Genomic DNA, 27234 nt, shown 5'->3' on the forward strand with positions numbered 1-27234 from the left:
AGCTAAGCAGCCCTGAACTCCGGGGCAGGGGGGACTGCCAGCACCTCTAGGGAGAGGCACAAACAGAGATTAAGACTGTAGCTCTGCCAGTATACAGGAGTGTTTTAAAGTGGGTCTCCCTGGCTTTGATCAAAAAAGTGCATGTAATTTCTGCTTTAGGAATAAACCCGCTTAATTCAAATACACTGCTGAGGTGAGCCAATTCAGGTACAAGTTTGGGAGAGCCCATTTTCCTCCTTGCTGTGTTGTAAAACTGTTATATGTAAGCTTATTGTAGGTAAAGCTTCTGTGTAGGATTGAATTTAGACCCTTTACAAGGCATGACATAGTAACTCTGGCCTAAGACTACTCGTCCTTTTGTCTTTCCTTCTAAAATGGCCACAGAATTAGACATCTAAATCCTCATTCATGTACAATAAAAAGCCATTTAAAAATGGGAGATGCTCCTTAAAGAAAGTTTTGGGATACAAATCAAAACCATTCACAGCCCCCTGCCACTCCAGTGCATCTCACTCTTGAATGATGAGAGCAGGGACAGGAGGGAAACAAGGTAATTTAGGGGATGACTAGGAAGTAAGAAGAAATAGCAGAGATGATAATGTGATTCATACCTCCTCCACCTCCCAGGTGAACAGACAGAAAAGATGCTGCTGCCAAGTCTTTATTGCTGTTCCCAGACAGTGCTCTCCTTAGGAATCTTTGCTCAGTTTACACCAGGGAAGCCCAATGGAACTTCCTTTGACAAGGAACCAAGAGGAAGTAAATGCAATCACCCCAAGACAGAGCTAATCTGGAGGCATGGGGCTTCTGAGCACATGCCTGTGCTTTCCAAAGGTCACTTGGGTCCGAGATGAGGCCCCAGCCTTGTTTGTGAGGACAAAGATCTCCTGTCCTTTTCTGCCCTACCTCTCCACTGGGATGTTCAAGGGATCACTACAAGCAGAATCTTGTCAAAAACGCCCTTTTGATCCTTCTTGGGGTTTAGGAGCTGGCAGCAGCGACCTCGCTCTGAATTAGATGAAGATGTGCTGCTGGAATGCAGAAGGGAACTAGTGTAGAATCTGGCCTTGCAGACTGCATAACAGCAGTAAAACATTACTGTTTTTAAAAAATTCATGTCACCCTTTTTTTTTTAAAAAAAAAGAAAGACTGTATCATTTAAGTAAAAAGCACTCAACTTTAATGAAAGCAGATTTGATATCCTCTAAACATTTGGTAGGTTATTGTGATTCAAATTGATTGTAAAACAGATTAATCTAACCCTCCCCATAATCTCTTTCCAACTTTCAATTTATTTTTTCAAATCCTGTAAAGCATCAAAGCCTCTCACTGAAATGGTTTTCATCCTTTTCCTGGAGGGATTTCCCACAGATCCCACAGCCCCATTCCCCCTTTTGCAAAGTTACAGCTAGTAACTTTTTCAGCTTCTCCCCTACTTGCACAATTCAGACCACTGAGTGCTTTGGACTGTCAAGGAAGTGCTTTTTGATACTGCTTTACTCTTTGTAGGATTGGACTGCTGCTCTAGTACCATTAACCATATACGTATTACTTAAACCCCTCCTCCCTTCTTTCCCCCCAACCCAGGAACAGCATTAAAACACCTCGTATGAAGGGCATGTTCTTTGCTCATAAAGTAGGGGTAATAACGAACTGACTTCCACTTGTGCGTTTCTTACCAATCTAGACAGTGCCCTAGAGCCAGCATAAATAATGCCAACAAACAGTACTGAAGCAGGAAGCCATGACAGGATTTCAGACCTGTGAAAACAATTAAAATCTCATTACTTCACCACATTCTGTTTACATACAGTTGGCAACAGTTGCTTGCAAGGAATACAATAAAACGTGTATATATATACATCTATTTCAAAGGTGTGCATATTAAATTCATCGCCTGATTGTTCAGTATTCTTCCCATGTAGTAAAGAAGTCTGAGACAGAAATTAATCACTTCATCTAATCCCAGATAGGAGCTATCTGCAGATATATTTTCTTTCTTTTACTCTTTCCCTGGCTCCTCTCCCTGCAAAATTGTTTGCTTCGTAGCAATTACTCCTATGGGTTTTAAGGGAGAGAAATTTCAACTAATTTCCTTGATGTGCTGTAAAAGGAAGAAAAACTGACAAATGAAGGCATAAAATGGTGTACTTGCACAGACAGCACACATTTTCACTATGTACAAACACACTTGCCCACCCACACATTCATTTCTCAGCCAGATTTACAAAGAGATTCTTCCTAAAGATCAGATTGTCTCTGTGGGAGCCTGCCTCTTGAGATTTCCTAATGATACTCCTTTAACTAAGCCAAACTCCTAGAGGCAGTTTGACAGCTAATGGAGGAATGAAGTCATCACAGATTGATCTAGGGTTTTTTTTCAGCCATGGTTATTACAGTAGGGTCAGGTTTCAGTTCTGAAAAGAGGCTTCAGGATTTGTACTTTTTTGATCTTGGTACTTAAGGGGAAGAAGGGAACAGGTAGATGGTAAATTTCAAAAAGAATAACATAAGATTTTGAACAAGGGAAAAAAAGAGTAGCAGTGTTCTAAAGGCCAGATCCAAAGGCTTCCCAGGACTGAAGATACTGCCACCCCCACTCACATTTCCCAAGCTTTGAACTGAAGTCCAGAAGACGTTAGTGAATAAGGCTGGTTCTCAAAACGAAACCAAACTGCTTGTAGTTCCTTAATTTGGATTACACTTCCAACTAGCATGTCAGAGTTAAAACGTAATTATAGGTACCGCTACACTACCACACTTCATGGAACACAAGAAAAAGAGGATGCTGAACAACGAAATCAGAACAGTTTGAATGAAGGTAAAACATGTCCAAAGATTCATGTAAACACAGACAAGGAAAAAAAACCTAAACATCACATTTCCTCTTTTTTTTCATACATAATTTTCTAAGATACTTGATCAAAAACCTAGGGTAACAAAAACAGAATAATCTTTAGATCCTTTGACTGGCATAAATACTTGCTCTGGGTTTTGGGGTAGCCACCATCTTTTTTTTATAAAAACACTGTTACTTTTAAGGTTATTGACTTCAGCTGGAATTTCACCACCAGCAGGGTCTAAAACTGTCATACCTCATTACCAACGAGTTCACATCAGACACCAGTAAAAGTACTCCCACCCTACTGGAACTGCCACAGATAGAAGAAAGGGGGAGGGAAGAAAAGAAAGGAGGGCTGGGAAGATGAAAGTAACACATGATGAAAACTGAATTTTCATTTAGAACATAACACTCTTTCATGTTCCCCACCACTAAATTCTAGGAATCCCAAATGTATCTTCATCTCCAATGCAATACTGTGAAGTGCAATGGAAAAGGACTTCAGATGCTTTTTCCATGATGTAAAGGTAGAATTTTATGCTGCCAAGTGGGAATTTCAGGACTGAAAAGAATGCATGGATGTTTGATGTAATGTGTCAGCACCAACAATCTGTCTTGCATGTAAACCAATTAGTAGCTTCTTAAATTGGCAATACAGTGATGTACGTGCAAAACAGGAAAGCTCAGTGACATAAAAGAACTGAGGAGCTTGTGGTTGTAGGGCTAGATCCAAAGCCCACTAAAGGCAATGGGTAGTGTCCCCTAAACCACGCTCTGGAATTTTTTTTTAAGTAAGGCTCTGAGCTGCTGCTTAGCTGTGGGGAAAATTCAGCACTAGAAGAAATGCCAAGCAGAACACATAGGACTCATGTTAGGCAGAAGCTGGGTGGCAGATGCCAGTGCTGGAAGCATTATGCAGATGTTACACATATTCCTCTGTGCTCCACAGAGCACTTGTTCTGGATACAAGTTTTGCAGACCATCACCATTCACCCTTTAGAAGCAACGGTGATGGTGACAGAGTCCCCTACAGCTGGGAGTACTGGGGGGAAGCAGATGAAAAAGCTGGATATCCACAAAACTTAAGGGAAAGTACTCTAAGTAATATGTTTTTCTTTGGTCTTTGTTGTGAAGCTACTATTCCGGACTTAAGACAAAGGGTGATGATCTCTATGTAATAAAATAATTCTGCTGAGACACTTCGGGATAACCTGAACCGGCTCAGAAAGCATATGAGATCAGTCCACATGACAGAAACATTGAGATTTTGCAGAAATAAACAAATGGGTGGCAGTTTATTATTTGAAGCATGACAAGATTGGATATGGTCTTCTTAAGGATCCTACACATACACAAACACAGGGAAAAAAAAAAAACAACAAAAACAACAAACCAGATAGATTCAGAGACCAATATTCTGTAAGGGGTGGGGAGCTTGGGGGGAAATGTCTAGTACTAAGAAAAAAATCACCTTTGAAGGGGAAGGAGCTTGAGACAAAGAGGTAGACAGAAGTTTTGAGACATTATGTTTGTTTCTTGGGGAGTTTCTTGCTTGGTTTTGGGGGGTGAGGGGTGGGAGGGGGGTTGGGGGTTTTGTTTTGGTTTTAATACAGGAGATACATGCTACAAGTGCACTTCAGTAAAGCATTAAAGCATGTGTCTAATTCTTCTGAAGAAAGACAGATTTAAACTCATGCTTAAGCACTTGGCTGAATTATAACCAAAACATGTCAATTAATTCTGGTCATTTTGTTCAGTCTGTTCTAGAACAGGCATTCTGTATTAGCTAAACAAATAAAGAGGTTTCTCAGGATGTATTTTAATCGCTTTTCCTATGGTGGGCTGACATCTAGTGGCCTGAAGTCTCCATCATCAAAACACAAACTGACATCCCATTTATGGACTTCACTGCACTGAGGTTCTGGGGAAGCGTGTGTCGACGCTCTTAACTAACATTACAAAGGTTTCTGTTATAACACTATAAAATAATCCAGGGAAGAGATGTGGACAGATGGTTGGATAAGTTATCCTTACAGTTTTCACTCATGGCTATGCTCTTTTGATTGTTTTACCAATGTTAAATTGAATCCACTTTATATTAGTAATCAGTTGAAGTGTGTGTCATTGAACATTCATTAAACTAAACCACAAGATCTCTCTCACATCTGTGAAGCAGAGCACATACAAACACAAAACGCCAACTTATATTTTAGCAAGTTAGTAACTTCTATAAGCAACTTAACTCTGTTGTAAGCCAGCTACAGAAAATAAGTATTTAGCAGTCACTGAAAACCCCACAGTACCTTGAACACAAGTTTATCTCCACCCAGCCCAGCTTCCAGGAGACATGAAGCAGAAGTCCACCCACTAATGTCTGCCACCTGAAATAGAAACAAAACAGTACCTCTGAATTGTTTGTCCTTTTTAACCATGTAGAGCGTGACCTTATAATTCAAAGAATTTCTCACAGCACACCCATAACTCTAGTTATCTACCATCTCTCCAGGTTACCAGGGATGCCACTATTCCCCTGTGAATCTTTCATTTTTGTGGGCCTTCATTTCCTCCAAATTTTCTAATACTCTGGTTCTTCCACCTCCTGCTCAAAATGTTTTGTAAATTACCACTTACCACAATTACCTTAGTCATGTTACTATATCCCCATTTTATCACCTCTTCCCACACAAGTTAATGACAGTAAAAGTGATGTTACAGCCCTGATAATCTGAAGATGCAAGTGAGGCAAGGTTTGTGACAATAGATGAATATCACAATTGTGTTCAAAAAAGGTGTAGACGTGGCACTTCAGGGCACGGTTTAGGAGGCATGGTGGTGTTGGGTTGATGGTTGGACTTGATGATCCTAGAGGTCTTTTCCAACCTTAATGATTCTATGATCTTTTCATCCATAAACTGTGATTGTTAGAACAAATAAACATGACGTCAGGATTCAAAGACTCACTTCAGTGTAAGTAATAAGCCCCAAGGATGACGTGTATAGTCCTAAAAATTTCAAACATTAGCTCTATGACTTCCCATGGTTATTCATGCTGGGCTTAGATTACAAACTGCCCTGAACTCAGACTGCTTTCCCCCTTGCCCTGCACTTTGCGTAGCAAGCACCAAGTGAAGTGTCATCAACAATAAGATGATCGTTATGTTGCATGAGCCTCTGATTCAGAGCCTCTAGAGAAGACATCTTTACAGCCAGATAACCTTGCATATAAATGACAATACTGCAGTTTTCTCATTGAAAAGGTATATAACAATTACATTCTGCATTGACTTATCTATCTAATGACTTATCCTACAATAAAGGTGTTCCTTAGTCTATTATGGAAATAGTATGTGAGGCCTTAGAAATACTTGCAGATAATTTAAAATTAGTAGTGATGCATACTGATTTTTTTTAAGCTTTAAAATAAGTTATTAGCTTCCTTCATCCTTAAGCTAGTGGTTTTCCGAGACGTGTTTCATGTTTTTTGGGTGAAAATCCTTGAACTTCTGGCATAGTTCAGACAGAGATACTGTACTACAGTGTTAAATCACATTAACATCTGTAAAAGGTATAGAAGTGGTTTTATTTATTATTCCCATTCATTGCAATGCATTTAAGCAATTATTTAAAATCTCTCTTACACAAACACAAATGAACAAATATGCACTCTATGCAGTATGACATACAGTTGGACAGTGTCAGCGAACAGCAACCTCATTGTCCACATGGGTATGATGAATATTCAGCGCTACTATCACAGCTCACTTCACCTTTTTTAGATGAGGAGCATAAGAGATTAAAAGCCAGGTACCCCTGATGTTTGCCATAGGCTTGACCATACTCTATTCCAAGTCAGTGATGAATTTCCATCAATTTTATTGTGAAGAATCTCCTCGTCTCAGGTTTTAAGGACAGAAGTTGAGGTTAGTAACAGTTCCAGACGCTTAGCACTATGCAATATAGTCTTAGATTATACAGGTAACAAAAACGACAACGAACAATAACAGCATGAACTGAGAATAACACTATTCTCCTCCTTTGCTCATAGCTCTAAATGAAAGTGCATCTGAGTCACTTGATACATTTCAAGGAAAGGTCACCTTTAAAAGCAAGGACTTATGGAAAAATATTAAGATGCTGAGATGCATTTCCAAATAATATAAAAAGTAAATAACTGTGGCAACACAGATACCATAAGGCAGTCCCTTGCCATTGAAAGATGCATTTTTACTGTTGATTTACCACACTCGTATTCTACACACATTACTTTCCCCATATGATAAAAGCCTTGTCCAAGAGACAGTCTCTGTGTTCGTGTCAGAACTGAAGAAAGTAGTCGTTGCTTATTTAATAGAGCTGAGAACACTCAAAAAAAAAATGGAGATTCCCGAGGCAATTATTCTTAGAGTTGATTGCAGTCCTGGGGCTGCACACCAGGAAAAAATATAAGCCATGCTAAGCAGCAGTAAAGGAATTAAAGATATCCAGTGTCTGCAGACTTTACTGTTACCTCAAAAGAACAAATGGGGGGAGTCTTGACTCTAACAGGCCAGATTTTCACTAAATGTCTCACAAACTATTAACAGCACTGATGACATATCTGGATATTTGACAAAACATTAATTTTTTTTAATAATCATTAAGATAAGATAGTGACTTGTGATGCAGAGTTACAACAAAAGCTAAGCATGAAGATAAGCAACATGGTATTTGTGCATGCCTAAACATGGGTTTAAGGTTTGTTTTCATTAGCATAGCGAAAGAATACACCACAACTGCACATTATCCATGAATGCCATTTCCAAAGAAGACAGGCTGTACTATAATTGCTACTTTTCTATGCTGAAGCATAAGACTCAGAAAAATTAGAAATTATGGAGTCTATATATCTTAATTACATCACCATCATGACTTTTAAAAGTTAACCAAGACACATTAATGAATGCTTTACTAAGGCTTCATGAACTATGTTCTCTAGACAACAAAAGCCAGTAATGACAACTGGTACTAAAGTTAGCTTCAGCATGGAACAGCAAGACATTTACTGATTGAAGTCATTTTTCAAACAACTGTATTCTTAAAACAGTACTTACCCTTGAAAAAGGGTAGGGTAGGTAAATTTCAGGACAGACAGGACATACTGGAAAACAAATACCAAATTAATGGACATCAAACACCTACAGTGTTATAGCATTAACAAACAATCACGAGAGCAACAAAACACAAAGAACTTCTACCAAAATAAAGAAAAAGACAAAATAAGTGTTCAGTGATTTCTCTTCCTATGCCAGAACTGCTGGACGCTGCCCCAGTCACTGTGGAAGGCAGCAGACACTAAAGTACATGAGGAATGGAGTGGACACACTGAATGATGGAGAGAAAGCCACCTTCTGAATTGCTCTTTCACTTTCTGAACGAACTCGATACATCACACTGAATGGCAAAAAGATTAACAGGAACATAAAGACAGAAGCACTTGTCAATTAAAATCGTATCATATGACAGAGGCAACCTTTAGCAGAATCAAGACCAATAATCTTAACATCATTGTCTCCTGATGATTAATTCATCTTACAGACCTAACATTCTCACACCATTTTGTATAAAATATGAAGCAGTCCATCAAGCACTTTGGAGATGTAATGTATGGGGGGAAAAAAAGCAAAGCCTCTGTCTCATTGCTTTAGTTTGCTTTGTCAGGGTCTGCACATATGGATACTAGAGTCTTTTCCCACTATATATGTATATAAGGAAATATGAGGCAGAAATACATATGCCTTTCGATGTGTATATCAGGATCTAACAAGTTCCTGTAATGAAGTATATAAGTACTATTTCTCCAAAGGAGAAGAATGACTGAAGCTTCCTCAGAGGAGAGAAAAGGTACCTGCCATTCCTCCCAGGAGCCAGCAGAAGCTGTCAATGGCAAAGGCAGAAACTGAAAGCTTTCAACAGAGAGGAAACTGTGCTGAGCACTTTGCAAGGTCCCATTTTTAGGTGTGAGGGGTGTTGCTAAGAAGTTGGCAGCAATACACAGAGACAAGGCATGTCGATTCACAAAGGGTCATGTTACACATACACTTGTCTGAACCGCCACATGGGTTTTAAATCAGGACGATATACCTGGACACGTCTTTACCCCCATTTGCATTTACACACCACCTGCAACAACCGAAAGGTCTATATGCTGGTTATTTTTAACATTGTTACGCTAAAACCTACATTCAGGTTTAAAAGTGGAGGCCCTATATCAAAGTCCTTGCAATTTCCTCTCAAGTATAGTTAAGCCAAGTACCTTTTCCAATGCATGATGCAATCTGGCAGCTCTTCTAGCCCCTTTCTGTTTAACTAATCACTGCTCCTAGCAGTCTGTCAAACCAAGTGCACTATCTCTCCCCACAAACTTTGCTTCACGGCTAGGCTTCAGTCTATTTCCAGGCATCCTTAATGTTTCTGAACAGAAACCAGTAGGCGATGCCAAGAAGAGATTTCATTTTCACCTCTAAAATGCAGCTTTTCTCTAACTCTCCCTCTGGAAATCCATACCCTAGTTGCTTCAACAACATAGTTTCTTTCAGAAACACCGACACGCTTTCTAATAGGGCAGCAAGGAGTAGTTACTCTATCTCCTCCTCCCAGAGTGAGCAAACTACTACAAACTGTGTTTAAATTATTCAAGTTAATTCACAATGTGGCCGTCTTCAGCCTACTTCTGCTTAGACCTTTCAGCAATAGCAACAGGCAGGGGAGTTGCACAGTGGAAAAGAGACTTCACATCCTTAATTTGCTGGTTAATTAAGCTGTCAAGGGGTCGTGGAAGCTAATATTTGTTTCACTACTGCTACAATGCTTTGAATATTTCAGATTTTTCCCTTGGATACTTGGCATTATGGTTGCGGTTAACAGATCTTGTTTTGTGAATGACTGTGCGTTCAGTGATTGCTAGATACCCAATAATAAGATACATTCAGCATCACCAATGCTTTTGGAGCAGTACAATTTCTGGTTCTATAACTAACACTTCATTCATTTTAACAACATGATCTTAACCGTTTTACCCTCCTAAATATGCCAATATTGAAACGTAGGCGTCGTGGAAAGGTAAAGATGCCACACACTGAGAAAAACGAGACTGGCAGAAGACAACTATATTGGCAATCACGAGTGGGGGCGGTGGGTTTGGGGGCTGAAACGGCAGGAGGTTTTGTCACTCGCAGGGTAACCCTCCCCCGGGAGGGGCTCTCCCTGAGCAGGACAGGACAAGCAAAGGGCACCGTCCGTCCGTCCATCCCTCCCTCTCCCTCGTGGGACCCTACACTTATCTCGCCCCCTCGGGAGCGGCCCCCCCCCGCTCCTGCCACAGCAGACAAACCGCCCCAGCATTTCCCGCCGCCTGCCCCGACCCGGGCCGGGCGCCTCCGAGGGGGGCCCGCCCTCACCTTGTTGGTGAAGCAGGACGCCAGGTAGAAGAGGCAGAAGGCGAGGCCGCCCGCCGGCCTCTTCAAATACATGGGTCACGGCGCCCCCCGCCGCGAACGCCCGGCTGCGCGCGCCCGGCAGTCGGCGGCCGCCATGGCAGCGACACGTAGCGCCGCGGCCCCGCCAAGGGGCGCCGCCTCCTTAAAGGGCCGTCGCTGCCTGGGGGCGGCGGTGCGGAGCAGCCGTGCGGGGGCCGGGGGCGCTGCGGGGAGAGGCGGGGCGTGAGACGGCAGCGCCCGCTGGCAGCCCTGAAAGCCGGCCGTGTCCCAGGCGGCACCAAAAGCAGCGTGGCCGGTGGGGTGAGGGAGGTCATTCTGCCCCTCTACTCCGCTTTGGTGAGACCCCACCTGGAGTGCTGCGTCCAGCTCTGGGGCTCCCAGCACAGGAAAGACGTGGGCCTGTTGGAGCGGGTCCAGAGGAGGGCCGCCACAATGACCAGAGGGCTGGAGCACCTCTCCTGTGAGGAAGGGCTGAGAGAGTTGCGGTTGTTCAGCCTGGAGAAAAGGCGGCTGTGGGGAGACCTTATTGTGACCCTCCAGTACTTAAAGGAGGCTTATAAGTAAGATGGGGACAGACGTTTTAGCAGGGCCTGTTGCAATAGGACAAAATGTAATGGTTTTTAACTGAAAGAGGGTAGATTTAGACTAGATGTAAGGAAGAAATTTGTTATGATGAGGGTGGTGAAACCCTGGCACAGGTTGCCCAGAGAAGTGGTAGGTACCCCAACCCTGGAAACATTCAAGGTCAGGCTGGACGGGGCTCTGAGCAACCTGATCTAGTTGGGGATGTCCCTGCTCACTGCACGGGGTTGGACTAGATGGCCTCTAAAGGTCCCTTCCAACCCAAACTATTTTATGATTCTGTGATTAATCAGTGACATGTAAACTATAAATATCCCAGGGAGGTAGAGATGCAATGAAAGACATGTCCTACCTAGTCACAGTTACTGGGTAGTGTTTTATTATAGCCTTGGTAAGCCTTGTTCTTCTCAGATCTGGTATTAGCAAGGCCCTGTCTCTGCAGTTCTCACCTTGACTGTGCTCAGGTGATACAAACTACAGGGTGCTCTCTGTACATGTACACCCTGTTTTTAGAGGACCAAGCAAAGTGGCATAAATAAGGAATTGAGCGTGGCCTAAAGTGGGGAGTGAGGGGGGCACTGACTGCTAGACCAGAGGCCAAATGAGCCCACAAAATGAACCTGTCTAACCTGCTGTGTTTAGCCTCAAAAGACAAAAGTCAACAGACAGAGCATAACAGTTTGAACGGTCTCTGCTACACCAAGACAAATTCAGGCATTTTGGTCCATCAGATGCAATCCTGTCTGGTTTGTAAGGACGTGGCCCAAAACAGGCGCCAGATTTCCGGTGCTGAAAGGTTTGGTCCATCCAGGCCTACAGAGACCGCTGACATGCCACGGTATCGGATGCGGCCGAGATGGCAGGGTAGGCGATACAGCATTTCCACTTTGCAGAGCATGTGCTTATGTAAGCATGTCAGATAGAATCACAGAATCATTAAGGTTGGAAAAGACCCTTAAGATCATCGAGTCCAACCGCTAACCTATCACTGCCAAGTCCACCACTAAACCATATCCTCAAGCACCACAATGTGTATTTTGTAAACAAAGGTATACTTTGCATTGTGCAAAAAAATTCAGCCTGTAAAGCTTTAAAAAATAATAAGAAAAGTTTACAGGTATCTGCGAAGACTAATGTCCTAAGAATACTTTTGACTTTTTATTTTAGTGGAGTATTGTTTTCTTGCAAAATATTACAGTGATATCCCTCTTTGTGTTTCTTGGATTATTTCTTATCAAGAGTGGGAGACTCGGGCAAAGATGATACATCTTCCTACAGCAAAATGCAGAGGCAGATCTGAATCTTTTTAAGCCACTTATGGCGAGGGATTAAGAAGGAAAGTATAAATTTTTGCCAATGTTGTTTATCACAATTAACTTGAATTATGTAACTGCTATACAGCTTTGGAATTATTTTGAGTAATATGAAGGTAAGTTTCTGCTCTATCTAGATTTTTAACTATCTTTATTAGGAGATGTGAATGTGTGGCAAATGATTTTGTTTACATGTCATTTCACAGCATATTTCTTCTTAATATAATTCAGTTCAAAGCTCGATCCATTCATGTAAGAGGTTGTGGGATCAAGGCCTAACCAGGTAATATTTAAGAGACTAATATAGAAGACTTATTTCCGAAAATTAAAAACTGAATAAAAAGACATAGGAATATTCAGTTATTGTCAATGTCTTTTTGAATCAAAACCTACCAAAACCTGTTTTCTCAATCAGTGCTTGTACAGCTGTGCTAGCGTAATGATTTTCTTGGGGCAGCATGACATTGCTTTGACATTCTGCTCATTGATAAAACTGATAAATTTAACCAAAGAAAATTGAAGGAAGCACAGCAACAATCTTCACACCCCAAACGACAGCTACAAAGGGGAAGAATAATCTCTTTCTGCCAGGGCTAAGGGCAGAGCGATAAGAACCACACTGGCACGGCATCACCAGACAAAGCTATCCAAACGCCTGCGCAGCAAACGCCTGTGTCGTGCCTGCAGGCTGCGCGTAGCTGAGGCAGGCACTATGACCCGGGTCCCTACCCTCTTCTAAACCATCTGCCCTTTAGTTGGGGACTTTCTGCAGTAATGAACGCTGGAACAGATTGTCTTGGGAGACTGTAATGTCTTACGTCATTGCAGGTTTGTAAGGACAAATTAGATGAACTTTGAGCGACAAAGCTGATTCCTGCATGCCCAAGAGTTGATGGAAGTGGCTTTTGCTGGGCCTGTCCTGGCAGCATGGCTTTGCTAGATCCCTTACCACTCCTCCTGCCCTTGGAGCCAGCCAGCTTTGCTAAGCTGGTTTTCTGGTTATCGACGGCGGCTGTCACGGTACTGTAGTCTACATTTGCAGATACTCTCTGTTAGCTGATGGTGAGACAGGTCTGAGGAGGTCTGTAGGCATTGCTTCCTTCCTGTTGGGAAACTTGCTCAAGGTGATGTCAGACAGCAACTGTATCGTAGCAAAACACCATCTGGCTGTCCCCATCCTGAAAACAGGGCATTTTATTCACAATACTATTTTCCAGATAATCATTAACATTAACTGAGGTGTAGCAGGTGTATCAGATCATATATGAAGTATTTAATTTTGTACTTACAGTGAGCTATGGGATCAGGATCAAATTAATTTTTTGGTTTATGGTGTTTTTTTCCCCTCCCCTTTCCTTGTTTATGTCCTGAGAAAAAAAGCGAACGTCACCTATGTAGTTTCATCCCACTTGTTCCTCTGTCCGCACATCTCCGCGGCGATCCGGCCGCTCCGCGGGTAGGCTGCCAGCCCCGGCGCTACCCCTCAGCTCCCGGGCGGCCCCGAGGGCGCCCGGACCCCCGCCGCTGACCTCACGGCCACCTCCGTGACATCACCGGAAAGGCGGGTGAGGCCCCGAGCCGCCGGCCAATGGGGAGCCTGACGGCAGGTGACGGTCGGAGAGAACGGGGGAGAACCCGGAAGGTTTCGCACTGGGAGGGTCGCTGCCCTGAGGAGAGCCCCGCCGCCGCCGCCGCGCCACCCGCCGTTGCATGCGCAGATGAACCCGGTAGGAGTTGCCGCCGCCGCTCCCGAGGCCGGGCCGGGCCCCGCCTGGCAGAGCAAGGTGAGCGCGGGCCCGCGGCTGGACGCTGCCGGGCCGTGGCGGCGGCCCGCGGGGACGTGCCCGGCGCCACCCTCCGGCACCGCCCCGACCCTCCGGGAGCGCGGCCGCCGCCGGCCCGGCTCCTCGGGGCACGGCCAGTCTCCCCGGCCGACCTTCGCCGGCGGCGGCGGCGGGGCAGGCGCGCAGGGAGGCCCTTGTGCCGCCCGCCTGGGCTGGGGCCGTCGGGGGGACGCTGCGAAGTGCCGCCGGCAAAGCGAGGGTCACGGTTACTTGGCAAACCGAGCGCTTGGCTCCGCTGCCGAAGCGAGGAGTGAGCCCCGCCGGACAGGGCACGGCGTGTTTTGCTGCTCCTAGCAATTATCTTCTCGGTGGAGAGGGCTGCTGTTAGACCCTGATAAAGGAGTTGCCTCTCTCCGGGCTCTGTTGGTGAGCAGGGGATCGGAGTTCGGCCGTCGAGGCAGTGAGTCACAGCTCGGGCGGATTCACCGTTCCCCAACCCCCGCCTCCACAAGCAAAGTTGTGTGCGTGCTTCTGCGTGTTTGAGGGGATGTTTATGACGGTTGTCCTTACAGGGCTACAGAAACGGGGCGGGGGGGGGAAGCTGTGCGTCAGCCATTAATATTGCATTGTTCCAAGAAAAGTTTTACCTAGACCGTGTGTACACCTGTAAGCAAACTTTCTGGGAAGGCTTTTCCCTGTGTTCAGAGGGTACTGACACTGACAAAGTGACTCTTCCGCCCCCCCTCCCAGTAAATGACCATCAATATCCTCAATATCCCTTCAATCACAGTTCTCGCTACTGAGTTTATGAAACTACTCCTTGAGGTATTTTCTGTACTTTAGTTCCTCATACTTCCCTAAGTATCTGTAGAAGACAAGCTTTTATAAGATTACATGAGCTTATTTTAGACCCAGTGATAGCTAATTATCCTGATCATTGTGTTGCCACTGCATTTCTTGCTGACTTGAATAAAATGTTTATTTGCAGTGTCCGTGGGGAGCCCGTAACACAACATCGATATCATGTTCCCTGGCTGACGTAATGAGTGAACAGCTGGCGAAAGAGCTGCAGCTGGAAGAAGAAAATGCTGCTTTTCCTGAAGTGGTTGCGTAAGTTTAAATCCTGGATTAGCGATCTCCATAGTTGTGAAGCCATCTTATACCTCTTGTGCATTTTCTTACGATGTGTTTAATGCATAGCGATATATTAAAGGCTTTGTCTGTTAATCTCCTGACTCTGCTGCTACTTCAGGTCTTTTTCATTGAAGATGACCTCCCCAGTTAAAACGCTTCCTTAAATTCTCTTCTCTGTCACACTTCCTTCTTTCTTGATATTTTCTTCACATTGCTTTGGGTGCTGTCATGGTTCAGCCCCAGTCAGCAACTAAACACCACGCAGCCGCTCGCTTAGTCCCTCCACCCCTGTGGGATGGGGGAGAGAATCGGAAGAGCAAAACCAAAAAGAAACTTGTGGGTTGAGATAAGAACAGTTTAATAATTAAAATAAAATAATTATAATAATGATTATGATAACAACAATAATGATAATATAATAAAAAGGAAAAGGGAAAAAGGAAAAAAAAAAACAAACCCAGAAATTATACAACTGCTCACCACCCAACAACCAATGCTGCTGGTCCCCAGGCCACGATTGCTCCCTGCTTCCACCCAGCCAGCTTTTCCCAGTTAACATACTAGGCATAGCGTTACATGATATGGGATATCCCTTTGGCCAGTTTGGATCTGCTCTCTTAGCTGTGCCCCCTCCCCTCCCGGCTTCTTGTGCCCCCAGCAGAGCATGGGAAGCTGGAAAAGTTCCTTGACTAGCACAAGCACTACCCAGCAACAACCAAAACATCAGTGTGTTATCAACATTGTTTTCATACTAATTCCAAAGCACAGCACTGTGCCAGCTGCCGTGAAGAAAATTAACTCTATCCCAGCTAAAACCATGACAGGTGCATTGTCTGGGGTGCGGTCTGTGAGCTACATTTTGAGAAATATTGTCAGAAATGGGATTTTTCTTTCCCTTTTAGAGACTCTTTCGTTAAGAGGGTACAATGTTATTTCAAGAACTGTCAGGTGTATCACCTGCATCCTTTTAATACTTGGAAGCTCTAAACATAGGCCAAGAGCTTACTAGTTCTAAACTCATACAAATTTTGCTTGCGGTCTTTTCTGTGAAGCAGAGCAAAGCAATGGTGCTTGTTTTTAGGGGGTTTGTGTTTGCTTTTTTCTTTGTTTGGTTTTTTTTTTTTTTTAATTTGGATATCGATTTATTTATAAAAATATATATACACACACATACACCTGTATGCCTTCTTGCCCTTTCATGAAGGGCATCTTAAAAATAAAGCCTAATGCTTCTTACAGAAAGGTAAACAAGAAAAAGTATAAGTAATATTTGCATTGTAAAGGAGTGGCAAAGAGAAATGAAGTCATGCTCTATTAATATTTAGTGTTGGCTTGGAGGGAAGATGGACAGTTGAGATCCATTAGTTTCTATGCAGCTCTGCACGAAGTCTTATGTATAGAGTGATGAAATGGTATAAAGCAGTGTTTCTGTTTAGAAGACCGTGTTTAACTTGTTAAATGTCTGTTTTCATTTTACATAGTGTTGCTGAAGGACCATTTATTACAGGAGAAAATACTGACACTTCTAGTGACCTAATGCTAGCTCAGATGCTGCAGATGGAATTTGACAGGGAATATGATGCACAGCTTCGGCGTGAAGAGAAGAAGATCAATGGAGACAGCAAAGGTAGCCTCATCAGAAGACATATTTTTGCTTTGGAGATAACTCTTGGCACTCTGCTTAAGTTGGCAGAGCTGTGAAGAAGTAGCAAATCCCTGATAATCATGGACATGCTTATTTGTTTTGTTTCTCAAGTCTCTATATCCTTTGAAAATTATCGGAAGGTGCATCCTTATGACAGTGACAGCTCCGAGGATGAGGTTGATTGGCAGGATACTCGGCATGATCCTTATAGAGCAGGTATGTGGCAGTTTTAAACAATACAATTTCTTTGGTTAATAGACTTAAGACTATGACATAGTTCAACTAGCTTTTTTGAATGTAAGGAGACCTACCAGTTGTATGTAAAATCGGGTCGCCTAATTGGGAGGTGTTATGCGGGAAGTTGGGTAGGTAACTTGGAATCATACAATTGTTCAGGTTGGAAAAGACCTTTGAGATCAAGTCCAACTGTTAACCCAGCACTGCCAAGTCCACCACTAAACCATGTCCCTGAGCACCACATCTACACGTCTTTTAAATACCTCCAGTGGTGGTGACTCAACCACTACCCTGGGCAGCCTGTTCCAATGCCTGACAACCCTTTTGGTGAAGAAATTTTTCCTAATATACAATCTAAACTTCCCCTGCTGCAACTTTAGGCCATTTCTTCTTGTTCTATCGCTTATTACTTGGGAGAAGAGACTGACACCCATCTCACTACAACCTCCTTTCAGGTAGTCATAGAGAGTGATAAGGTCTCCCCTCAGCCTCCTCCAGGCTAAACAACCCCAATTCCCTCAGCCGCTCCTCATAAGACTTGTTCTCTAGACCCTTCCCCAGCTTCATTGCCCTTCTCTGGACATGCTCCAGCAACTCAATGTCTTTTTTGTAGTGAGGGGCCCAAAACTGAACACAGTATTCAAGGTGCGGCCTCACCAGTGCCGAGTACAGGGGCACGATCACTTCCCTGCTCCTGCTGGCCACATTGTTCCTGATAAAAGCCAGGATGCTGTTGGCCTTCTTGGCCACCTGGGCACACTGCTGGCTCATGTTCAGCCGGCTGTCAACCAGCACCCCCAGGTCCTTCTCCGCCGGGCAGCTCTCCAGCCACTCTTCCCCAAGCCTGTAGCGTTGCATGGGGTTGCTGTGACCCAAGTGCAGGACCTGGTACTTGACCTTGTTAAATGCCATAAAATTGTCTCCGGCCCATTGATCCAGGGTGTCCAGATCCCTCTGCAGAACTTTCCCTCAAGCAGATCAACACTCCTGCCCAACACTTCAGGCTTCTGTCTGCCATTGTATTGGCTTTGGCATCTGAATCTGGAAAAATAACTATTGTAAGTGGAAAGTATTGTGAGATATGCATATCTGTCATCTACGTTTGGCTAGGGGCATCTGCACATGATATGGAATATTCCTGTCTTTAATAGGCTAAAAGTGTGTCTGACACCCCAGAGGAGACATAGAAGTCATAACATAGCAAAAGAAGCTGTCATTATTAGGATTAGAGAAGACTGCATTAGGATCATACAACTGAAGTGTTTTATTCTGTTTAGTAAATAAAACTGTGTGGGCATTGTGGAACCTTTATGAGCGTTAGTTTTGTTTGTTTAGATGTAAAGTTTGATTTATTTTTCTCACTGCTGGCAGATAAACCTACTACTACACCGAGAAAGGGCTTCACAGGAAAAGGAAAAGACATCACTACTAAACATGATGAAGTGGTATGTGGAAGAAAGAACACTGCTCGCATGGAAAACGTAAGTGAAAACATAATGGAGGTTATTTTGTGTGTAAAACTGGAATGCTGTAATTCAGCCAAAGAACTGATGTGTGTTCATCTGTGTTACTGTATATAGTGTTGATTTTTCTTCTTCTTCCATTGGATGAAAGCAATGCAGTGTTTGGATTAGTTATCCAAATTGGCAGTTTGAGTTGTGTGGAATTTTTCTGTAATAATAGTTTGTTAATGACTACAATTCGGGAATTTAGAACTCTTCTGGCAAAACAAAACTATCAGCAAGTTTGGTAAATGGGCAAATAAAGCAGCAAGGCTACTTTTGAAAAGTGTAGCTATCGTGTAACCTGATTTTTTTTTTTTTTTTTTTTTAAAAATTCATTGCCTGATGAGCCCAGTAACTTCTTTTCAGTCAGTTGTTTCACTTACAGCTTTTCGGTCTGTTCATCCATAGTACATACCTTCCATTTTCTTCAATATAACTGATGGAACTTCTGCAAATAAGGAAATGATGCAAGTGCAATTTCTACAGGATGTTAGGTAATCTCATATCAATTTGGGCAGAACTTTGAGTTCTGAGTTTAGAGCGGTATGTTTTTTAACATAGTGATAGCATTACACAAAGTGAGTTTCACATAGGTTTTTCCAAATCAGAATGAGAAATTTCTGCTTATGCTAACTTTTGGTGTCTGCTAGTACCAATGCTTAAATTTCTATTATTTTTACTTGTAGTTTGCACCTGAATTCCAAGTTGGGGATGGAATTGGGATGGACTTAAAGCTGTCAAATCAAGTCTTCAATGCCCTAAAGCAACACGCGTACTCTGAGGAACGTCGAAGTGCAAGGCTCCATGAGAAGAAGGAGCACTCCACCGCTGTATGTTTTTAACAAAGTCTCTCTATATACTTTTTATCTTGGCTTAGAGCTGAAAACTGTCTTGGTAATTTCTTAGACCATTCCATTTTCAGTAAAACAGTTAAGTGATATTATGTTAACCTTCCTGAAGAAAATAGTATCTGCCAGCTCCTACTAGAAAAACACTGTCTTTATTTGACCTGCATTACTGAGAGCCCCATATCAAAATAAGAGCAAGCAGCTTCCATTTTTTTTCTCTTTGTCTTTCTAAACTTGTCTCTTAATCAGCTACAATGAATGAACTGCCTGGAAATTATTTATAGAAACCACCCAGAGGACTAATCCTCTGCAGTTGAACCATGAGGCTCCAAATATCTGTCTTCATAGCAAGTTTCAAGAGGATGAGATGACCTAGTAAACTCTGACTTAATAATTTAGGAAGTCAGTTGATATGCTTTATTGGGTGAGTTTAGAGCAGAGACTCTGGTAATTCCTGCTGTGGACTTTCTCAAATTTGGGTGTTTTGCTTTATTTTATTGTTACAGGTATAAAAGGAATATAATATTTGGGATATTCTGATTCATAATGTGTAAAGGCTTCTTGAAAACACTGTAGAAAGTGCTCTTGAGCCAGTCTGTACTTTATATAGAAGTGGTAAAATGTATGTGCTACACAGCTGATAAGGTACCTGAGAGTATTAAATCTTAAGACGACAGGACAGCCCTGGGGCAGTTTGGTTTTGCTTCATCTGTTTGGTGGTTTGAGGTTTGTTTTTTTTTTCTCGTCAATTAAGAGAATGCTCTTCATGCATTATTCTTTCCACCTAGTTGAACACTTAGTGGTACATAAATACTATAACTCACTGTAAAGCAAAAAATTATTTTAATGAATTGAGTATTCATTTCTTGCCTGTAGGAAAAAGCAGTGGATCCTAAAACGCGTTTACTTCTGTACAAGATGGTCAATGCTGGGATGCTGGAGACCATCACAGGCTGCATCAGCACAGGAAAAGAATCTGTTGTTTTTCATGCATATGGAGGAAAGTAAGTACATTGTTTGTTACTGACAGTGGCTTTAAGTACCAGAGATGGTTTAAAAAGCAGAAACCACAAAAATGTTTAAACAATATTAACAAATTGGGAGATGGAACCTATTTGATAGGCAACACAATCAAAATGCCAAAACCCATCCGTATATAAGCTTAATCATATAACTTTTATAAACTTAACTTGAATTGGCTTCCAAATTTTATAGAAAATCAGATCTTTTCCTCTCTTATATTAAAAATCCCCATATTTCGCAATATTTAAAAAAATCAAAAACCGAAACCATGCATTTGCTTGTAAAGATGTGCAGTTAACTTTGTTATGTATTTGACTTTTTCCATGAGAAGTGCAACTGAAGATAAAGTTATACCTCCAGAATGCGCCATCAAAGTGTTTAAAACAACTCTTAATGAATTCAAGAACCGTGACAAATACATTAAGGATGACTACAGATTTAAAGACCGCTTCAGTAAATTGAATCCACGAAAGATTATTCGTATGTGGGCTGAGAAAGAAATGCATAACTTAACAAGGTAAAGAAAAAAAAAAAAGTAGTTGCCAAATGCCTGTCTGTTTTCTGTTCTCTGTTTAAGGGAGATGCACTATGTCTAGGTAGAAGTTCAGATTTGGTTTTTAGGCTAAATAATATACAACCTGGCACAGATTAAGTCTCCAGTTTCTTACAGTTTAATGAGTTGTCAGCATCCTCAGTGATTTGGCAAGTTTCTCACACATGGCTCTCTAAGATTGGAAATGAGCAAGCAGGAATTAGAACTGTAATATTTTGGAGTTTTTGTTTTGTTTTTCTTAATCAGTATCTATTTTCTGATCCACAGAATGCAAAATGCAGGAATTCCTTGTCCTCAAGTGGTTATCCTTAAGAAACACATCTTGGTTATGTCTTTCATTGGCCAAGATCAAGTCCCAGCTCCTAAACTAAAGGATGTAACACTTAGTAGTGAAGATATGAAAAAAGCCTACTACCAGATTCTTAATGTAAGACAATGCTGATTTCTTCTCCAATTCTCCGTTGTGTTTTCTTTTAGGGGAATAACTTAAAGGACAAATCAGCATTTATTTACTTTTCAGGATGCTTGCATCGCTTTCAAGATACGGAGTCCAAAGGCTTATTTTGCTGCTGTTTAATCTGTGACTTAGAATAAATAAATTATGCAGTAAAAAAAATTGAATCTTAATCTGAGTGGGAAACATGCTGAAACTTGACAACAAACAGATACTTAGCAGCAGAGGAATTATCAGCAAGTAGTCCTCCTTTTGTAGAAGCAGTATGTGGTTTAGAAAGTCCTCTTAAGTCTTTCTGGGCTTACCGCATACTTAATTTACAATGCTTAAGCACTCTCCAGTGGATAGTTGGCTCCCCACCCCCCTTTTTAGTAAATCTGGAAATTGGAGAATGAACTAAATATTGCATGTGTATACTTTACTTGCCTATTATCTGTTGCAATTGGTTCAAACATGTACCTGCGAACTGTCCGCTTGCTAATACATCACAGACATTAAAAAAACCCCAACCAACCAACCCAGTAGCTTGATAATAAGAATGGTCTTGCCTCAGATCTTGAGACAAGTAGATCAAGACAACAATTTTAAGTGAATATGCATCTAGTTGGGGTTCAGTGTCTAAAACTGTGAGACTCCTTTCCTGTGTGATAGGGGTGAGAACGACAGGTATATTTAGAGAACATGTTTATCTCTCTCATGCACTTGGACTAGTTGGCAGGGCTGACATGAGTTTAGCAGACTGATTCTTCTGACTTGCCAAAGCTAAGCTCAGTGATAAAAGCTTAGTTTACTGGCAGTTTATCAAAACTGCAATTCCCTGTATGAAGCTTTACTGAAGACTTGGGGCGGGGGGAAAAAGATGTAAATTGGGTGGGTGTTTGGGGAAAGGCTTTGTTTTATTACAGTCATGCAAACAATATTTATTTGGAGTATAGCGCCCTTCCTTCATTCGTTGATCTGGTTCCTTGCAGATGATGCAGCAGTTGTATAAGGAGTGCAACCTGGTCCACGCAGATCTGAGCGAATACAACATGCTTTGGCATGACGGGAAGGTGAGCGTATTCTTAGTGTGGGAAGGAAAGTTTTTGTCTAATGTGAAACCTCCATATAAAGTGAATTGCTGTCTTTCTGTGACGACAGGTCTGGCTTATTGATGTCAGTCAGTCTGTGGAGCCGACCCATCCCCATGGACTTGAGTTTTTGTTCAGAGACTGTAGGAATGTTTCACAGGTAGGACCTCTTCCTCTGACAATCTTCTGATATGCTGAATGTTTTCCAAGATAAAATCAATTCAGAGCTAACTTAAAAATTAATACAACTCTGTAAAAAATTATCACCACCACCTATATTTAAGATTGCTCTTGCATATTGTCCATACTGATGGTGGTATTCTCCAAAAGGGAGAAAAGTGTGGAAGAACAAAACGGTACCACTAGAACTTAAAACTTCTTTCAGTTATTTTTATCTGTAGATCAAAAATGTCATTTTGACTAAATATTGTAATTGTAACTTGGGAAAGGAAAAGGACTATTTTGTTTTGTGTAGCGAAGCGTTTAATGTGTGCTTTTTATATTGACTAGTTCTTCCAGAAAGGAGGTGTGGCAGAAGCACTTAATGAGCGTGAACTCTTCAATGCTGTCTCAGGTTTAAATATTACAGCTGACAATGAAGTAGACTTCCAAGCAGAGGTATACTTTTCTCTGTGTCTCTAACGTTTTAATTTGGTTATCTATGGTAGCCCTTGTAACACCTTGACTTTCCACGTTTAGTTTGTATGAATAGTGTGTGAGTATATTTTCAGCAATCATTTTGCATCTTTTTTTATTTTTTAAACTTGATTCTTTCAAGATAGTAAATGTTTTCTGGAACTCAGATTGACAGACCTCTCCATGCCCTTTCCTGATCTCCCTGCTCCAAAGTATAAAAGGCTTCACGTTGCATGTAACTGCTTCTTTCAGCATTAAGGGAAATTGAGTCATCTGTTTTAGTTTAAAAGCCAGCTTTGACCTTACATACATTCCTTACATATGTTAAAGATTGTGTAGCAAAAGGAAAGTTGGTTTAAAAAAAATGTTCTACTGCTTATTTTTCATGTTTCAGATTTTAACTTACTTGAATTTATAGGCTAGCATTTTCAATGTTCAAGCCTAAAATTAGACACCTGAAATAATGCTAACTTAAATATGGACAAGAAATCTTTGGTCTCCTTTTGGCTTTTAGTTTTCAAATTTTGGCTGAAACTCCCCAAGGCGTGCATCCTGATACCTGGCATTTATAAAAATAAGTTGTCAAAGATTCCATATTTACTAATTAAAGTAATGACAATTCTACTCGATTCCTGATAACAGTGCAGGTTTATGCTAGTCCAGCATGTAGTAGGAGGAGCTCAAAACTATTTAACTGCTGGGGTAGGTCCTCAAAGTGAGGAAGAGAGGAAGGAAACACAATATCACTGTTCCAAGATCCTTAGGCATCAGTTAATCTAGCAAAAACCAATTCTCTCGCTGTGTTGTGAGCATTGGGGTGTGGGGTCAGGCTTTTTTTTGTTGTTGTTTTATGTCACCTGTACTGCTTTATTAAGTTTTATGGGAAAGACTTACATTGCTGTTTACTTAGTGGTGAATTTGAGCAGCCCACGCTTAAACTTCAGTCTTTTCGACTTTAGTCACTAATAACTAAAATTATCTCCCCTGGAGTATGTAGAGGAAGTAATCCAAACGTAACAGTTTAAAGATTAAAATAAGCTACTGTACTGCGATACTTTGCACAAAACATTTAAGTATAACTGTTTCAAACTTTCACCATTAAAAATTATTGCAGTGGATTTGTAATCTTAGAATTACTTTGAATTTCTCCAATGGTGATGGATTGGCTGAGTTACAGCAGAGGCGTTCAGAGCTGATGAAAGGGACACTTCCGTATGTCAGGGAACACAGCTGAAGTCTTAAGAATCATCCAGTGCAACTCATGCACTTCAGTTACATAGCACAAAGCTATTAAAGGAGTGCTACTCGTTTGAGTAACTTGTTGAGAACAGATATGTCAAGCTGTACTTCCAAAGTATGCTGCTCCATATGTGTGACCGAATCATTGAAATAGGAATATTGTATATACCTGGCCAGTCATATATAACTACTTTTTAACATGTTTAGAAACATTCTGGTGCAAGTGTGGTTTTACGATTTCATCATGGGTTTATTTTTGGCTCTCTAGATTGAAGCTTTGGAGAAGATGAATGAAGATCACGTGCAGAATCATGGAAAGAAGCTGTCAATGTTTTCAAGCGATGGAGACCCACCTATATGTAATGAATAGCACTGAGTGTATAGCTGCTAACGAACCGAAACACAAATTTACTGCTTCTAACTATGTTGGTGCAGTGGTAAATGTCAACTACCAATGTGATGAGAGAGTGGTTGACTGGGAATACCGAAATGGAAAACACAGCGAGCATACGGTGATGCCTCAGTGTTGTTTTTTTTTAACTTAGCCCACACATCAGGCTGGCACTGTGAGACTGGACTGTCACTACCTCTTCAGATGGTCTGACAACTTCACCAATTGCCCGGTTACGTTAGACTAATGTAGCTGAGGTGGCCATATTTTGCATGATTCAGAGCTTATACGTTTTAGTTTTAAAAAAAAAAAATCTAGACCATCTAAAGTATTTAGTGGTAAAGCACACTATGAGAGTCCCTCTTTTTTCCTATTGCTACTTGAAAAACTAATTAAAAATGGTGTATGGATACAATGTCAAGGGAACCTTTCGTCCCTCTCCATCAAGGGCAAAAGTGAAAAGTCAAACTATGTTCTGCAATTGTACAAAAATGTTAATTTAACAAACAAATGTATTTGAATTACTTTTGCATATATAAACAAAAACGTCCAGACGTGGAATGGGGCTCAAAACTATCTCTGTAAATACAATTGGGCGTTACATGAGAAACAGATTTGAATACAGCCAGCAGAAGACTTCTTTGGTGACATGCCAGGAAATCCTGCGGGCTGCATCCATGTTGTGTAGCAAAGAGTAAGTGCAGTTAGCTTTACTCTTAATGTACAAGTGGTTCCAAGAACTCAGTGCAAGCAAAAAAAAAAAATTAAAATAATCCTGTCTCTAAGTGAAAATTCTGGATAGACCATCAAACATTCTTACTTACCCCAAAGATAATCTTAGACTATGAAAACTAAATATTGATCATCATTATTTTTAAACAAAGCTTGTTGCTTACTAGTGCCAAAAGAATACTCACATTTGTCTTTTTCTCATGCTTTTATTCTTAATGTCAGTCTCTATTTTAGCAAGTTCTAAAAATCTAGCAATGTTTCTCTCCAGAACAACACATATAAAGGTGAAGTGATGTGGTGGGATGGTTTGGAATTAAATTCTGATCAACTTTTTAACTCTGCTGTTTTCTGATGCTGCTCTTTATCAAGCAGAATATAGTGTTGCTACGTGTGACATGCTCACAGTTTGCTGTGAAAATTATTCTTTTTTAAATTATTTTTGGGGTGGAAAAGTGGTGGCAAAGTAAAAACTTCAGGTCTTGTGGTGGTATTCTTGTGTAGTTATTTGCATCTTATGGGCCTTTGTTCATCCTCAGTGCTGCACTAAAGCAGTGCTAGAGTAGGACTGTACTAGCTCATTATAACAATAGAAAAATTACTGTTTTGGTAATTTGTTTGTACATTAACAGTAAGCAGCCATGGCATTTTTGCCAGTTTTGTCCCAGTACTTTTTCTAAATTAGATGTTTACCCCTTATTTTTGAACTAGAGGAACTTGGTCTTTTGGAGACTTAAGTCTGTTCCTGATTGCTCAGTGGAACAGTTGCCTGAAGTAATGGTATCGGGCAAAGAACAGACTGGGTGCTGAGAGGGAGGTGCTACAGTTATCTAACCCTTTCAGGAAGACTGAAAGCTGCTGTTGGCAAATAGAACCAAATCTTCTCCTTCAGAAGAGAATCCTTTCAAAAAGAAAAGGAGGCTTCAATACAAATTTTAATACTCAAAGGAGTTGCTAATACCTTACAATGTGCTCGTCCAGGAAAGATGCTGATTGTTAAGGATACTTGCATCAAATGAGAGGAAGAGAGAGCAGAAATAAGGGGGAGTCAGGGCAGGGTGTTTTTTGAGTTATCATTTGAAACAGAGGCACCTGCTTGTATCGTTGTGCTTGGACTGAAGTCTCAGTTGTTACTGTCATTTCTAATTTCTTCCTGAAATCTCTCTAGTACAGATTAAAAAAAAAACACAGAAAAATGAAGTAATGGTCCTTAAGTCTGATTTAAAGCTACTGGGCCCAATTATATTGCCTTAACATCTTTTTACTTCCAGCAGTAAAATTGGCTCAGGAATTTGCTTTGAGATTTTAAGATGGCTGGGCATGTTGTCAAGTAGTTGAAAACAAGGATGAAGTTCAAGGAAGAACCTTTGAAATAAAAGGTTCCAGGATTATTATTAAACAAATAGAGTAAATCTAGATTTTTCATTTTTAATTAAGCCATTGGTTTCATTAACTCTTCTGACATTATGACTATGCTAATGGCCAATTCTAAAACTATCATATTAGTTTCAAGTTGCGTGTTTATCTACTTGTCTGCTGATTTCCCCTCACCAAGTTCTTCAGTTTCTACTGTCTTAATATTGCTATTGCAATTGGAGAAAGTGCTTGCTTTCCTGTAGGGAAGTAGAAGTTTAAATGTCAGTAGAATTTCTTAAATTTTGACCTCAGATTAACTAACCTTTTGTCTAACGTGCAATGAATTTTTTTAATTTTGTAAAAAAATCATAAACTTTAAGGTACTTTAAATGCTCTGGAAACACTTGTCTTCTGTAGT

The 27234-nt window shown here is 41.3% G+C and overlaps 2 protein-coding genes and 1 long non-coding RNA gene across 11 annotated transcripts in view; 1 reads left to right on the plus strand and 2 right to left on the minus strand.

Moving 5' to 3' along the window:
- Positions 1-10470, minus strand: part of SLC35D4 (solute carrier family 35 member D4) — a 57736-nt gene extending 47266 nt beyond the window's left edge. For 2 of the 4 annotated variants that reach the window (XM_075084839.1, XM_075084838.1), the window contains exons 1-4: positions 10279-10457; positions 7933-7979; positions 5146-5223; positions 1680-1761 (exon numbers count right to left, since the gene is read on the minus strand). In XM_075084839.1, coding sequence (XP_074940940.1) covers positions 1680-1761; positions 5146-5223; positions 7933-7979; positions 10279-10350 — 279 coding nt within the window. In that variant the 5' untranslated portion in view covers positions 10351-10457. Of the gene's footprint in view, positions 1-1679; positions 1762-5145; positions 5224-7932; positions 7980-10278 lie in introns of all 4 variants that reach the window. The other 2 variants (XM_075084841.1, XM_075084840.1) reach the window with 2 other exon arrangements.
- Positions 10471-12346: 1876 nt separating this feature from the next.
- LOC142053346 (uncharacterized) lies at positions 12347-13764 on the minus strand. Its single transcript, XR_012659191.1, has 2 exons — positions 13502-13764; positions 12347-13390 (listed from the first exon to the last, which is right to left on the minus strand). It is a non-coding gene; the product is annotated as an uncharacterized LOC142053346 (long non-coding RNA).
- Positions 13765-13795: 31 nt separating this feature from the next.
- RIOK3 (RIO kinase 3) lies at positions 13796-25953 on the plus strand. Of its 6 annotated transcripts, none has more exons than XM_075084831.1 (13): positions 13796-13996; positions 14985-15106; positions 16612-16757; positions 16887-16991; positions 18384-18493; positions 19204-19347; positions 20242-20369; positions 20717-20905; positions 21209-21368; positions 22367-22447; positions 22536-22625; positions 22976-23083; positions 24609-25953. In XM_075084831.1, the coding sequence occupies exons 1-13, from the start codon at positions 13931-13933 to the stop codon at positions 24708-24710; spliced, it is 1551 nt and encodes a 516-aa protein (XP_074940932.1). In that variant the 5' UTR covers positions 13796-13930; the 3' UTR covers positions 24711-25953. The 6 variants fall into 6 exon arrangements, with proteins under 6 accessions (XP_074940932.1, XP_074940933.1, XP_074940935.1 ...); XM_075084832.1 differs by having other exon boundaries at positions 13805-13939; XM_075084834.1 differs by having other exon boundaries at positions 13805-13939; positions 20720-20905.
- The last annotated feature ends 1281 nt before the right edge of the window (positions 25954-27234 follow it).

Source organism: Phalacrocorax aristotelis, chromosome 2 (genome assembly GCF_949628215.1).
Source record: "Phalacrocorax aristotelis chromosome 2, bGulAri2.1, whole genome shotgun sequence".
NCBI lineage: Eukaryota > Metazoa > Chordata > Aves > Suliformes > Phalacrocoracidae > Phalacrocorax > Phalacrocorax aristotelis.

Bases quoted from the DNA above. Each gene is read 5' to 3' on its own strand.
- RIOK3 (XM_075084831.1), top strand. From the start codon at position 13,931: ATGAACCCGGTAGGAGTTGCCGCCGCCGCTCCCGAGGCCGGGCCGGGC. The intron at 15,107-16,611 runs GTAAGTTTAAAT...CATTTTACATAG, and splicing joins GCTTTTCCTGAAGTGGTTGC to TGTTGCTGAAGGACCATTTA. The intron at 22,626-22,975 runs GTAGGACCTCTT...TATATTGACTAG, and splicing joins ACTGTAGGAATGTTTCACAG to TTCTTCCAGAAAGGAGGTGT.